A 15,837-nucleotide genomic window follows, 5' to 3' on the forward strand; every position below is an offset into this window, starting at 1 on the left:
TGCAGGATGAATGTCTGTAAACACATGGGATGTTGGGCTGTCTGAAAACGTTGCTGGCTTGCTGACAGCATGGTGCTTGCGGGTAGGGAGTATGAGACTCCTGGGCTGCATATGTACCACTTTGGCAGTAGTGATGCTAGGGTAACAGTGGTTTCAGAACATCTAAAAACAGATTTGTTGCTAGAGGTGATTGCTTTTGTTAAACTAATAAAGGGGTAAAAATAGACAACCATTATGGTGTATGGCCTTGAGATTTGAAACAGAAGCAGCAAGCCTCAAACCAAAATATAACTTCAGAACTGTTGCTGTGTCTGCAGTAAGGTACTCTTGATGCAGGAACAGATGCTTTTGATGGCTGGGCAATGCTGCAAAACAGGGGATTGTTCTGACACCCGTTCGGGGAGTGGCTGCTATTTCCTCTGTATTAGATCAAAGAAAGGCCAACAACATCCTGATCCTTGCAGTGCTCGTGAAGGGGAAAAGACGTGCGCTGAAACAAGCCCAACACGCGGGAGGTCAGAGGCCAGCTGGCACGCATGCACTCGGGTCTGGTTTGCTGAGTTTGCAGAGTGCAGGACAGAATCTGGACTTTGGATATGGCAATAATAAATGTTAACTTGCGTCTGTGATAAGACAGTGTTCCTTCTATCATGCTTCTACTATTTTTGCACAGAGAAACTAGTTGATTGGTACCCAGTGCAATTAGAGATAAGCTGTAAAGGGGATGTTGTTTTCCTTGGGGTTTTCTTCTTGTGAGTTTTGCTTGCTCTCAACAAACAAATGTGAAGGTGCAACACCCCCAGCACAGATTTAATAAATCAGTATTGGTGTGCTGCTTAAGGTCCATAACAGAGTTTTCAACCTTGCAAAGTGAAGGTTTCTATTTGACTAAAAAGCACTCTGAGGCTGACTGCCATGTGCGACCGTCTTTGTCAAAATTCTTCAGTCCTCATCTGGAGTGATCTTCTTTCACAATGCAAGTATTTTAACCTTTGAACTTACTTGACCTGATGGGACTGCTAAAGTAATTGACAATTGTATTTACTGTTGTTTAAAATATTTGCTCTGCCCCCTGAGTGTTCAGAGCAAACAATATTGGGCAATACCACTTTGGGGTGATTGGACATTTGAGCCGTCTTGGGGGATTGGTGGGATTGATGATACATTGGGGGAGGCAAAAAAAGAAAATGCATTTTGGCTTGGATAGGTTTCTAAATACCACAACTGTCACCCAAAAAGGGTTATGCAATCTTGCAGGTTGCCGAGGCTGCTTAGAGGTAAGACAAGTTGATACTATATAGACATAACACATTTGAGTGAGGGTCAGAGTAATAAACTTGGAAGTGTAAAAGTTGATAGAATGGAACAAAAGATAGAATCTGGGGTGGTTGTTTTGTTTGTTTATTTATTTGTTTTTTCCCCCTACCCACAAGTATATGAAGTATCTTCAGACTGAGATAACTGGCCTATAAATTAGCCAATCTTCAGCTGCGCATTTAAAGCACAAATACCATTGATCGATTCTAGGCATGAGTCTGTCTTCATCGTTTATAAGATGAGCTTGTATATCCTCTGGAACCAGCACATCTGTGAAGGTTAAACACAGCTTGGTTACTCTAGAACAGAGAATTCATGCGGAGTTTGGCTGCAGTAGTCTTTTGTTTCTTTCCTGTTTCCACCGGTGGCTACTGCGTTTTTGGTTAGTCCCAGTATACGTACATTTATCTTACAGGGTCTGACACTGTTAATGCTTGTTACAGCTGATTGATCTCTTACAACTGTCCCGCCATCCAGTGTAGTTTTACAGCAATCCTTTGCTATCTCAGGAATACCTGAAGACATACAGAGCTATTCTCAAAATCATTAAACGTGTCTTGCCTCTAATGTTTGAAAGCCTTCCTGTACTTTAGACTGTCCAGAATGGTGGAGAAGCCATTCAAAAATACAGTGTCATTAATAAGTATGGGCCTGGGGAGGAACAGCTGGTCAAAATTCTTGGAGCTTGGTGATCTTATGAAAGGTGGTAGGAAAAACTGCCCGAAAGTGGAATCAGTGGGTCAACAAATCCCTTCCAATCCTTATGCCAGCAAGGATTACTTTAGCTCCAGGTACTGCCACTGCAATGAGGAGTTCTTTGTTGTTAAATGAAAGAGCCCAAGCCCTGGTGCACTGGGATATTGTGTGATCTCTCTGCCCAGTTGGTTCTAAGCTGGGAGCTTGTTCTGTGATTCCACACCCTATAAAGAGAGAAAGAAAATTATATTACTTGCCTAACGCAGCCAGGGAGACAACTTAGTGTCTTGCACACTTTGGTGGAGACAAACAACTTGTACCATGTTACCCAAAAGGCTGAGATAGTGGGTGCCATCTCCTGCTCATTTGAGTAAGTTCAGAATCTGAAAGGTGAGCTCACCAGTTTAATGTACTTGGTATTTTTTAAATCTGGGTATTTAGCTGCATTGATCTGAGTTTGTACTGAGAGAGAAAAAAACATATATATGACGGCTGAGAAACTGAATAATATGACTTCCCTCAGCTTATGTAGTATTGAAATATGGACCAAAATTTTTATAGTAGTGCTAAAAGGGCTGAAGTTTTATTTTCTGTATGGAATGTGTATTTCAAAGCATCAGTTTGTCACAATGGACAGATTCAAATAGTTTGAGGTGTGACCTAAGCCAGTGTAACTATTGCCAGAGGTCCCAGAAAAGGGCTGAGTCCAGAGCAGAATGAGTGAGCACGCAGTGGTGGGTCTCTGCAGTGTGATGCTGGGGTAGGTGCAGGAACTGATCAGTTCTTTCCAGGACACAAAATGTATTCCTTTTAAGTCTGTCCTTCTGCTTAAAGTCTCTCATCTTAGCGTTAGTTAGGGTGGGGGATAAAGTCACTGTAACAAACTAAGCGTGTTATCACCACGTTTCTAACCCTGCTGTGAGTGCCTTAACAGGTACCCTTTGGTTCGGATGAACAGTAGGATCCCATCCTCAGCGGTGGGTACTACTGCCATGTCCAGCAGCCCAGGTCTCTTGCGCAGTTCCAGCAGTGAGTGGGAGAGCCCAGGGCTGCAGGGACGAGTAGCCCCTGGCCTGGTGAGCAGTTTGCCTTCCAGTGGCACCGCAGAGGTGTCCGGGCAGGAGGCAAAATGCAACCATCAGGCCCAGGAGACGATTCCTCTTTGTGTGCTTAACTGCATCCCTTACATGCTAGAACGAGGCTGTCCACTTGACTGCAGCAACCTGCAGTGATGGGAGGAAAATTGTGAGCTAAAGTAGTTGTGACAAGGGGTTGGTCCGAGCTGCGAGGGCCTTGGTACGACCCAAAACCCCCTTACATGACATGTGCTGCCTGGGGCACTCCTCACTGAGGATGGCTGTGCCTGTGTTCCCAGAAGCCGCTGGTCTCGAGCAGCTTGCCAGCAGCTCGCTGACTTTTTGCCCCATTTCAGAAGCAGTGTTCCAGCCCAGCTAAGCTGAACCCAGCCTGAGCTGAACGCAGCTGCTTCAACTTGGCTCTTCAATCTACTGCCAGAGAAAAAAAAAAAAAAAAAAGGAAAAGAAAAGAATGGTGCCACAAGACAGCTAGCTTCTTCTTCCTCCTTCCTCATAAAATTTTCTACGTGCTCACTTTTTGGGGAGGATGTGAATAAAACCGTTTTGCCCCTCATACAGGCCTTGGGCATGTCCCAGAGTCTCAGTCTGCAAGATACTGAAATCTGTTTTTCCCCAAGATCGGGTCAACTTCTGTCTGGAAAGACACCTTGGAATAGGGATCTGATAAAAATGAGGATTTAAATGCCTGGACAGATCGGTTGCTATGCCAAGAAATAAAGAAGTGATCAGAAAGATTTTTTTTTTAACAGATAAATGCATTTACAGAAGTAACCAACTTGGACATTAGACCAACCTGTCTGGTGGTTACTCAGTCACTTGTGTTCAGCTTTACCTTGAAGTGGAATACTTCATTGGGTAACTGTTCCCTAAACCCCAGTGACACTCACATTTTAGTCCTGAACCTTCTCTGGGCTTCTGCAGGAGAAAAGCTGTAACGGATTCTTCAGTGTTAAACTTCTCGTGGTTTTAAATGAACCAGATGAAACTCTTTCCATGTTTTACAACAGTCTCTGGTAATTTCCATTATTTATGAACACATTTCCCTGAAAACTTTCTCTCCAGGGATAGGATGTGAAATACCCACTTAAACAATAGAGAAAAGGGACTTTCTAAACAAAATAATGAAACTGGCAATATACCAAGAACTCTATATTAACACAGCTGAACTGAAAATACATCTGAAGTGCGTTAAAGGTCTTTTACCGTGGTGTTATGATGTAGGTAACATTTTGGGGGGGGTGGAATCTTATTTTTTCTTTTAAAGCACTGGGCGCTATTTATTGTAAAACACAGTGTTCACATATGGTTTTCCAAATTAATAATCTCAAGGCATTTTTCCACAACTTGTCTTTTCTTCAAGCAATTCTGTTATTTTTTTAATCTTGAAAAGATGGGGAATATATTTGTCTTGTTTTGAGACAATGAAGATAAACTCATTTTTTTCCATTTGAAAAAGGTGTACTGTTCCAGCAGGCTTCATAAATCCAGACATCTTTACCAGAAGATATCTCCAGCCAAGCAACAGCAGAGGCGAAGTGCTATTAAACTGTTAGTAACTGTTCTATTTACACAACTGTTATGATCATCCTGTCTTCTCCTCGGTGACTTCAGTGAAGAGTGAGTCTGAAAGTACCGATTCAATGCTGATACGGATTACAGGTCAAGTTGAATTCTGGCTTATATTTTATATTTGGGAAAACTAAATGAAATACAAAATATTAAAGCAATTTTGTATTTGCAGCAAAAGTACCATCCCCAAACCACCCTTTTCCTTAATGAACCGGCTTGGCAGATAACTAGGTATCTACTCAAAGACCCCAGTATGACAGGGAGCAGTTTTAGTTTCAAAAGTAACCACTTTTTAAGTTCCTCATTCTGCAGAGCATGTGTTTACTCATGTGAGCCTTACCACGGGCTTCTACCGAAAAGAATTATCTTGTTCAGCAGATTACACCTCACTATTAGAAATCATTTTTTTAAAAAATCGCTAAAGTTATTAGGATGATTCATTTTTTAAGGCAGATTTGTGCTTAATAATTTAGGCAGTTTGGCCCCCGATTAGCAAAAGCTTTGCAGGATTGAGCCGCAGTTACAGAAAGCGTAAGTCATGTGAGGTTCTCGCCAGATAAGAGTCGGTGTATTTTGTCTGGCCCGAGCCTGCCTTTGCTTAGCATGGTTAGGGGCAAGCAGCAGTTGTTCAAGTAGCAAATGAGACCAGAAGACCTGCTAGTGCTTTTTGAGCCAAAAATATATAAATATTGTTAAATTTTGAACATAGAAGTGGATGGGTGTAACCGCAAATGTGTGTGATCCATCCGAACTGTGATACGGAAATGCTGTTTAACCTGTGGAATAAATAGCCCACGATGTTCATGAAACTGTTCTATCATCTGATGAACCTAAAATGAAAGGGATGTGGCAAGCATCAAGTCTGCTAGCTTGGATAACATGTTCAGAAACCAAGAAATGTTGCAGATTGCAAACCCACAAAAGAAATTTTGACAACAGGACTTGCAAAAATTTGCTGTGTTGCAAAAGTGGGAAACCCCAATTCAGCATTTGATAGAAATATAATCTAATAATATATACAACTTCAAAGAGAAACAATTAAACAAAAGATTTTGCAGGAAGAGAGAAAGAAAAAGGTCAGAATTTATCACTAAAATGTGAAGTATGAAAACTGATGTAAACAGTTCGTTCAGAACACTCACTCTTACTAGAAATAGTGTTACAGAAAACACCCCCAGCCAAATCATAGCAGATATATATGTATTTTTAGAGGAAGCACAGAAAGCCCTCATAAAACTGTAGAGATTAAAATAATGAGACCATCTGTGTAGACTACTGATATGTTCAGGAATGGAAGCTGGAAGAGGAGTAGAGTTATGATAACTTCTACCACCCCATGGTAGAGAAGGAGATCCTTCCAACTCCTTTCGGCTAGAAAGGGAATGGTCAGATTCTGCCCCGTGCTACATACGAGGGAGGCCCAGAACAAGGACCCGTGAGTCCATCCAATGGGGGCTGTGGAGTCACTGCAGACCTCTCTGCTGGGATTTAAATCAGAATTTGGCAGTAAAACAAGAGTTTCTGATGACACAGCAAAACCCAACTTCCTTGGGCTATTTTTTTTAAGCTGTTTTGACACCCACCCACCCACCCCCCCCAAAAAAAAAAAAAAAAGTGAAGCAATCAGTAATTCATTAGAGGATGGCAAAACATGAGTGAGAAAAAGAGCAAGGGCATAAAACTTTATGAGCAGGGACGTTTTTGCTGACGGTACAGGTGGAGAGATACGTAAGGTTAAGTGCGCGGGTGACAGATAAGAGCGCGCACACGGCCCGAGGTGAGAGGCCGCGGTGAGAGCGGGGCAGGAGGAGAGAGCGCCGGTGTCCGAGCGGCTTCGGAAACACAAGCAGAGGGGGCCGGGGAAGGGCAGGACGGGGTGTCACCGCCTCCTGTGCCGGGGTGTCACCGCAGCGCCCGGCACCGCGACCGCTCCCGCCGCCGAGCAGGGGGGGCTCCTCCGCAACGCGCTGCAGCTGAAGTGCCGTACCCGCCATCCAAACTGGCAACAAACAGCACGGGGGGGCAAGCAAGTCTTGGGCTTGCTCGCCGTTCCATCACGGGCCGGCACACGGGGCAATTAGCGCCGCCGCGAGAAACAACCCCCGGTCTCCCCGGCAGGCGGTGATACACCGGGAGGTGGGCGGGAGGGACCGCCGCCGCCCGGGGACACCTTCTCCCAGGGCGGTCGTGCTCTGGAGCGGGCACGGACCTGCCCCTGCCCCGGGACAGGGCAGCGCTGCCTCTCCCCGCTATGCCGAGGGGGGTAAGGGGGGGGCGGGGAGCGGTGCGGCTCCTCCCGCCGGGGCCGCGCTGCTGACTCAGCCGCCGGGGGCGGCCGGAGGGTGCCCCGGCCCCGCGGGCGGGGCGGGCTGCCCGCCGCCCTCCGGGGAGATAAAGAGCCACCGCCGGAGCCCTCCCGCCCGCTTGTCTGTCTTTCGGCGCTGCCGGCAGCATGACCGCCATCGGGGCGCAGGTACGTCGCCGACCGGCCCTACGGCGGGACGCGGGGGGAGGCTCCAGGGCACTGGGGCCGCCGATTCGGTTTGTCCATGCACGGCCGGGGTCGCCCCGACCCTTTCCGGAGCCGCGGGGTGCAGCCGGCCGGAGACACCCCCTCCCCGGACCGGCAGCAGCTCCCCCGGCTCCTTGGTTGTCCCCGTCCCCACCGGCGGGGCTGCCGCCGCTCTCCCCGCCGTGCAGGGCGGGAGGGGGCTGCGGGGAGCTTGGCTTGTTTTTTAATTAAATTTCGGGCCCTTTTGGAGGGTTTCGGTGAAAAGGGGGTGTGCGCTGCCCACGGGGGAACACACGTACATCCCCCCGCCCCAGCCGCGGGGAAACGGAGCCGCACCGGCTTTGGGGTGAGGAGCCGGGTCCGGCGCGGTGCTGCTGCTGGCAAGAGGAGGAGGAGAGCCCGGCTGGCTGCAGCCCCGCAGGGCTGTGGGAAAAGGAGGGCAGTGGTGGTAATTCCGTGTCTGTGTTCCCCCCTCGCCTCCCCCCGGCTTCTGCCGCCGCCTCCCCCGTCCCCGCCGTCGGCCTCCATCCTCCCAGGGGCCGGCGGTTTCCTCCAGCCCTGCCAGAGCAGGAGGCTGTGCCGTGGGGCAGGGATCCTGCTCAGCCCGGAGCCTTTGTGATCCCGTACCCGGGCCCTGACGTGGGAGTATTGTCCGTGCAGCCGAGGAACCGGGAGAGCTTCACCCACCCTTCCTTTCTCCTGCGTACAGCCTGTAACTGTGCTGCCTTCCCCTGTGAGACGGGGTTTGATGTGCACAAGCAAATCTCTTCAAACGCTTAAGTCCCCGCAGCTTTGTCCCTCTGGTTTCATTTCACCCTTAAGTAGTTGTGAAAAAACTCAGTTGTTTTTTTTTTCTTCCCCCTCCCGCTATTCTTTAAGGCGCAGAGGCTGCTGACACACCGGAGACTGCAGAAATCCTTCTTTGAGACACTCATCAGAAGCCTGATCATCTTGTGTGTGGCCATAGCAGTGGTCTTGTCATCCATCTCCGTCTGCGATGGCCGCTGGCTCTTCGCGAGGGGGCAGCTCTTCGGACTGTGGCACTTCTGCACTGTTAGCAACGGCAGCGTCCTGAAGTGTGTCACTGACCTCAGCCTGGCCAAGGTGGAAGGGCTGAGCGTGGGGGTGATTCCCATAAGGAGCATGGTGTCCTTTGCTGTTGTGGTTGCCATATTTGGCCTGGAGCTCTTGATGGTGTCCCAAGTCTGCGAGGACGCCAACGCAAGGCGGAAGTGGTCAATGGGCTCGGTGCTCATCCTGGGCTCTTTTTTGCTCTCGGCTACTGGGGTTCTGAGCTTTTCCATCCTCGTGAAGGATCACCTCACCTTCACGGGCTTCACGCTGACGTACTGGTGCGAGTTCATTGCTGCCTTTCTCTTTTTCCTTAATGGGATCAGCGGACTTCACATCAACAGCCTCACGCACCCTAGGAATGGGATAGGCAAAATCTAGGTGCAAAGGGTGTACCTCCACCTTTGTGTAATCAGCTTTGCGTATTAGACTGGAAAAAAGGAGTCTAATGAAGTTTGAAAAGGACACCATGTCTTAAATTGTGTGCAAGGAGGGGAAGCGTGAGTCAGTCTTGATGCCTGTAGAAGACATACCCACCCACTGGTCAGCATGGAGGGCCGCACAACATGAGCAAAGCAGAGACTGAGACTGGCCGCTGCTGGCATGTGGATTTCTGGAGGAGTAGATTAAAGAAGAGGGCATCCCGTTAAGCATGCAGAGGGGTGGCAGCCTGCGATCTACACGTAGGGGCTCAGTTTTGAGGCTTACACAGAGCCTGTACTGCTCTGGGTTTGGTGTTGCTATGCTTTCCCCCATGCTCTAGAGCCTGTGAAGAGTGTGACACATCTTCGGTGTGTCTCATGGCTTTGCTCTGTCTCAGGGACAGATGATTTGTGCCTGGCCATGCTCACTGGCTTGGAGTATTGAAAGTCTTCACTGGATCTCACTCCTCCATTTCTCTTTCAAAAGAGAAGGCACACAGATCTTGATCTAGTCACCCATTTTGTTTCCTGCTGGCGTGTTCCCCTGTGTCTGTCCTTCCCTCTGTGAGTTTTTCTGGGACACCTCTGACAAAGGCACAGGGAGATGTAGCTGTCTTGGGGCCAAGGACTGCTGTTGGGTGATGCACGTGTAGGGGGAAGTGCTGTGATGCCTTCCCTTGGGCAGCAGTGCACATTTCTGTGCTCATGGCCTCTCCCTTCTGTCGCCGCTCCTCTGCTGCCCCTGTAGGACACATGCCAATCAGTCACCCAAACTGGCTCCTTCTCAGTCCTTGCAAAGTTCTCTGTAATGGGGCATTGCTCTTCCTGGTTTCTTTGTTGTCCCTTTGGGGCAAGAGGGACAACCTCTGCAGGGGCTTTAGGTGGGCGTTGTGGCTGGGTAGACCATGCTGAGACCACTGCACCTTCCGGGGTGTGTTTTGGTTGTCAGGATTTCCCGCTGGGGCAATGGGAGATCTCATCCTGTAGCTGAGAGTCTCCTGTAGCATTTCTTCTGGGAGAAGAAAGCTCTAAATCCTCCTGACCAGACCAAGTCCTTTTCACCCCCTGATTAACAGTGGGCTTGGGAGGAGAAGCCCAAGATTGCCTAAGAAGGGGCTGATGGGAACAGTTCTAATCTGTCACAGCTGATGGAAATCCAAAAACACTTGGCCAAATTATATTAAGGCTGGTCTTCCTCCTGACAATGCTTGAGTCAAGACCTCTATAATTGCTGCAGCTTTGAAGTTCCCAGTGCTGTCTGATGTAAAAGGAGAGAAGACCTCAGCAAGAGACTTCAGAGGTTGGGTTGCCCCACATGTGTCCTCCCTGTCCAACACCCAGCACTCCATTGGCCACAGATAAAAATGTCTCGAGAGTATTTCAGGGTCTCTGTTTTAATGTTTGTTTTGTATCAGCTCGTAAAAATGCTTGTATTTTTGTTTTAGAACAAATGTTTCTACATGTTTCATCTCTGTAGCTTGTCTGATAGCTGTTGAGCAAGGTTTTCATTTCCTGTGCAGCAAGTTTGACACAATTTTTCACCTGAAACAAAAGCGTCACAGCACGAAGGTCAAGAAGGCTGTGTAGGAGCCACAAGTAAACACCTCTGTGTTTGAAAGTCACAAGTCCTGCCTGAGCATATATCCACACTTGCTGAATGTGCTCCTGTGGACTCGCTTACCTTCATGAGTACAGATGCCATTCCTTCTCAGATTTCCGTAACTTTTTAAGGTAACACTACTAAGCCTGGTTTGTGATGCAGTTTCAGACCAGGCTTGCTCAGGACAGTGCCAGTTGTGCTTTTGCATGTGAGTGTGCCCGATTTCTGGTGAGATAATGCACAGAACTATGCTACCCAGCCAACTCCTGGAGCTCTTGCAATGTTAAGGGCTCTGTCAGGGTTTATTGACCCTCTCTCAAGGACAAGGACTTGTGCCCTTAACCTGCCTATGGAAAACTGCACTGTGGTTGTGTGTCTCTTTGTGAAGGTGCTTCTGATTTGCTGAATTGCACTGTTGAAGACATGCTCGTGGGCTGAACTTGCAGATTGTCATGTGAACAGTGCTGTTGGCTTTAGCAGAGCCACTTAGGCCAGAGAGATTCTGCAAGGTCTGGTCCCAAACTGTTGCACTTTGGTGTCACCAGGTAGTAGAGTGCCTTAACTAACCAGTAAGTCAGTCGTGGTGCCTACGGGTGCCTGTGCTGGACAGGACAGTTCCCCTACATGAGGTCAAGGGTGTCCATGGCTTGTCTAGAAACATGGATGTAGCTTCAGAGTGCCTTCTTAGTGACATCCAAAACTGGAAATCAAATCTGCGTGTAACTCCCTTCGTGCTAGTGGGAGGCTGTGTCCCCAGCCCCTTCCCTGGGGGAAGGCAGCCGTAGCCAGACCAAGTCCCAGGCTGGTGCCTCCCAGTCGGGTTAGAGGGAGGCAGTGGACAATTGGCCATTGAGTTCACCCAAGACTTGGTGCGATTGTGAATTATTTTAGGATGCCCTCTGCTAGCTGAAGAAGAGGCCTTTTGTTGGAGGTAGGGAATCCTCTAGGGAAAATACAATAACTTTTTTTTCCAGCTGGCTTTGTATAGTACTGTTTGACTTAGTAACTCTGGGAGAAGATGTGTTTTGATGGCTAAATACTACAAAACAGTGCTGATTGTCTTGGAGACATCCTTATCTACAGCAACCTGTGCAGCAGCGGGCAACTGTTCATTTTATGAAGCCTGTGGAAGTGTCAAGCAATATTCCTGAAGTTTGTTAAATAAATTTCTTTGAAATAAGATAACTGTAATTCTCTCTTTTTATGTTTAGATATTGGGGTGCAGATTTAAGGGGACAAGCGGGGTTTATGTAATCTCCCAGGCACCAATTCTGTGTGTTTACCCATCTAGACCGATGAAGAAATGATTGCTTGGCGCTTTGCCAAGCTCCGGACCAAGGGAGCCGAGGCTGCTGCACTCTCCCCTCCCCTTTCCTTTCCATGTCCACACCAACCCAAGCAGCAGCCAGCACCGCTTTCTTGTCTTGCAAAACAAGAGGGGCAGTCAGCTGTGCTGCTTCGTGGGAATTGGAGATAACCTTGTCGGCTCTTAATGATTTCCTGCTGCTGCGTGTGCTCTGTTTACCAGCTAAAGAGCCCTTTCCTGTGTCCTTCACCTCTCTTTTCCCACACCGCACCCTGTGTTTGAAGCATCCTTGCTCTTTTCCCCAGCTTTGCTTATTTGGCCTGCAGAAGTGGTATCTGAGTACAAATGTATTTATACAGTTTTTTTCCCCTGCGCTCACAGTACTAAAAGGTTTAGTTAAATGTCAGGAAAACAGATTTCCAGCTTCACCACTGAATTAGTTTATGTAATCTCAAGTAAGTTAATTAGCACCTGGTGTTCTCTTTCTGATGGGAGAGGTCATTGGCCTGTCTCAGATGGTTTAATATCTCTTAAAAGCTGGGTAATGAACATCACCTCTTGTTAATGAGCTGTTTAGACTTGCTCAGTTACTAACTTTAATTGGAAAGTTGTGCACAAAACCATTGCTTGCGAATAAGAATATGGAAATAATGGTACAGGGCATGCTAACGAGGGAGCTATCCTGGACTGTTAATGGTATTTTAAGTCTGCAGTACCTTCATCAGCTGTGCTTGGAGGGACTGCTCGTTTGGGGGTTGAGCATTGCTTGTTTTTGTAAGCCAGCTGAAGGTGATTACAGGAAGATGATTGCCCCCACCTGCCTTCTCTTTCGCTCTGCTGGGGCCTATGGTAAGCAGGTAATGGCCCTTCTTCTAAACCTTCCACTAAGAAGGGCCTCATTTCTGGGAAAAAAGAAAGGTCTGCCCCGGGGGGTTGTCCTGGAAGGGGTGTTGGCTGGATTCCTGGGGCCTCTCACCTTCGCATGGCTTCAACCCCTCTGAATTGGCACCACCCCCTTCTCAAACAGTTCAGTTCAGCTCCCCTGATGCCCAGTGAGGCGTTGCAGAAGGTAATTATTCACTGCACAACAATACTGCTTTTTGCTTTTGACGTTTTGCTGGGAACTTCCTTGTTGCTGTGTTGGGAGAGAAAAATCCATTAATAACTTCCTCTTAAATTCAGCCTTAGGTCGTAGACTGCTGATGTTCAGGCTGCTGGAGCGGCTGCCTGCACCGCTGGCTGGAAGAGCTGCAACTGGCTTCTCAGGGGACCTGGAGTGAAGAGCCAGAGGCTGTCACCAGTGTCCCTGAACACTGATAACTACTTATCTGAAAGATGGTACTTAAGTCCTATTTACTGATAACAAACGCCTGCTTTACATCGAATACCGAGGAGCAAGTATAGATAAAGGGAAGTTGGTGAATGCTGAATGCGGAGTTTGTGTTCAGCCTGTGTTAGTAGTTTCAGGCCACTGGCCCTGGGGGCTGCGTGCCTTGCACCCGTTCATCTCCCCCGTTTTGCATTGCTCGCTGAGATTTACTTCCCTGTTCCTCTTCATCTGCTTGTAAATATGTCAGCGTTCCCAGAGCTAAGTGGCTCTTTCCTTTAGTATTCATCAGTACAGTTAATCAAGAGAGACCCCCAGCAGGCAAGGGTGCTTTTGCATCGCCTGTGCAGAAGATGGGTGAGGCGAGAACCCATCCTACTATGGTGGTGTTTGGCAGCAGCTTTCTTCATCCAGGTCACAGCATCATAACACTTGGGGCCATCTGCTTCAGGCACCCATCCGAGTGGACTTGCTCTTCCCAAAAAACCAAGGACTCCGAAAGCCAGCTGACATCTGAAGGTTTTTATGGAGCCTCGGCTCTTCATACAAACCAGGCCAATGCTCAAAGCCTGAAGCAAACACGTGATACAGAATCTGGGAATACTTCCTTTTTTTTTTTTGGTTATTCCAGGCAAGTAGAATAAAACCAAAATGGCCATGTAAAACAATAACTTATGCTAGAACATTTTTTTTTTTTTTAATACAAAAACCAGCAGCATTTTATTTCAGGGCATGTGGTTCACCCCTGTTTCACCAGAACTCCTGTACAAAGAGGTGTCACACTCAGCCTGGGCTTCTCCCAACCTTGTGCCATCAGTGCTGCTCCTAACTATGCACTGCAGGGCTGAGCTCTTACACTGGCTTGTGGGAGAGCCAATAATTGCATCAGATCTAATTAATTACATGTTATTGTATCTCTGAATCTATATTTCTTCATTTATGCTGGAAGAAGGCACTTGCATTTAAAACAAACAGCTGCTTTGGCTTGACTGAGAAATGTTTAATTCTCAGACAGGGAACATAAAAGTTGTTTCATTCTTCTTGGTCTTATTTTTAGGCCAGAGAGAAAATTAGGGTAATGGTTGTATCTTTTTGGAAGTGTCTGACTTGCTAAATGCGCTGGGACAGAGCGAACCCCTGAGAAGTCCGAAGGCTCTGCTTGGCTTGGGTAAGTCAGCGAGGAGGGAGCTCTTTCACCCAAACGTGCAAGAAGGGGCTTTCACTTCTCCCTCAGTCACGGGACTGGTCCTGCTTCTGCTCTTCCTTCCACTTGCTTTGGCTGAGTTTTAAAGGACAAATTCGACTCAAAACCTTGTCATTTCCAAAAACGTAAGTTTAAAATTAATTCCTGGAAATGCTTGCCAGTTGACTGCTTTATATTTGACACACCCCCTCCTCTGGTTTTAAAGAGGTTCAACTCTCCCGCTGGTGGGTGACCTGCATCAACAGGCAAAGCCAACCGGGCAGGGGAGGTCGGAGCGAAAGTGAAAGCCTCCCTCCTGGCCTGGCTGCCATCAGCGGTGCTGCTGCCTGCGATGCCTGCTTCACCAGGGAGGATACAGGCTCTGTGGTCTAGCTGTCAGCACTGGCAGAGGAAATAAAAGACATTTTTCCTGAATCTCAGGGTCTGAAACAGTGCTAATAGCACTCAAAAATCTGCTTCTGCCCAGGTAATTTAGTTTTGAAAGCATCCTTTGAATTTCACTGCATGTTTGCCTTCTGGTAAAATGGCAGAAGTTTACGGTGATAGTTTGGTGTGAATAAAAGCTCCTTAGAGCAGTTTTGGCAGAGCAGTTGGGGATGCCGCTTGGTCAGCGTTTGACATACCATGCATGTTTTGCCAATGTCTTGTAGGTGATGAGAAGTGTGATAAACTCCACTTGCTTTCTGCTCAGTGATCTTTGCCCTTGAAGAAAACCAGGCAAGAATTGCCCCCACTGGGGAAACACAGATACAAACTCAAGTAGGAGGCTTGATTGCATTTGTTGGATGAATTGTTTTATCCCTTTCCCACTCAAACCAGGGAAACTTGCTTAACAATTTTATCCTTAAGAACATAAAGCTGTAATAGAAGCTCAGATACCTTGTGACAGCATATTACAATGCACAGCCTTGCAGATTTCAGCATGCTGAGCGATCGTAGACTCTAAGGAGATTTTTGCCAGCCACTATGGTGGTGTTTCTTCACAACATACCTTGTACTGACCAGTTCAATTGAGTTTTAAATGTCTCAAGGGCTTTCGTTGCTTCCCTTCAAAGACTAGGGGGATGAGCCTCAGAGGTACAGACATGATAGGAAAGAGCCATCTTACTAAAGATTTCTTAGCCGCTCTTGGAATATGCTATAATAGCTTTTTTACTATTTCAAAAAGATATGAAGATCCAAATTGGACCACTGTTATTTCCGAGGTCTCCACTGTTAGAAGAGGCAAAGGAAGAAAACCGTCTGAAACAGTCACTGGAGCATACCTAAGCAACAGATATGCAGTCAGAAAGGAAACAGAAGCTCAGCTGTGCTTTATGTTCTCAGTCTCCATCTTCCATCACTGCAACAGAAAGACTTTGAATCTCAGTAAATTTTAGGGCTGAATTAATTTTGCATTTCAAATCCATGGGCTGTGTTAAAGGATGGCACATCATCTTCATCATACAAAATTGAATGTCCTCCCAGCTTCAACAGCAGAAGAAATAGAAAACATCTAAAACTCACCAGCCTGGCTTAGTCTGGAACACGTTGGAGAGCCACACAGAAAATGAAAGGTCTCATTTAAGGTGGAAATAGTAGCTGAAAAATATTGGTGTGGAAAGAAACACAAACGACTGTGGCCAGAAACCCAAAGAAAAGCATAATGTTGTGGCCCATTTTGCCTTGCAAAATAACTCTGGTGCTACACAGCATATAAATGAACAGATGTGCTTT

General features: G+C 47.3%; 1 protein-coding gene across 1 annotated transcript; it reads left to right on the plus strand.

The window, feature by feature from the left end:
- Nucleotides 1-7,131: 7,131 nt before the first annotated feature.
- Nucleotides 7,132-8,647, plus strand: TMEM37 (transmembrane protein 37; the record flags this gene model as incomplete). Its single annotated transcript, XM_082484519.1, has 2 exons — nucleotides 7,132-7,152; nucleotides 8,071-8,647. 2 exons carry the CDS (start codon nucleotides 7,132-7,134, stop codon nucleotides 8,641-8,643), a joined length of 594 nt encoding a protein of 197 aa, XP_082340645.1. The 3' UTR covers nucleotides 8,644-8,647.
- Nucleotides 8,648-15,837: the final 7,190 nt, after the last annotated feature.

The sequence above is a fragment of the Vanellus vanellus genome, assembly GCF_965231255.1.
Source record: "Vanellus vanellus genome assembly, chromosome: 5".
Taxonomy (NCBI): domain Eukaryota; kingdom Metazoa; phylum Chordata; class Aves; order Charadriiformes; family Charadriidae; genus Vanellus; species Vanellus vanellus.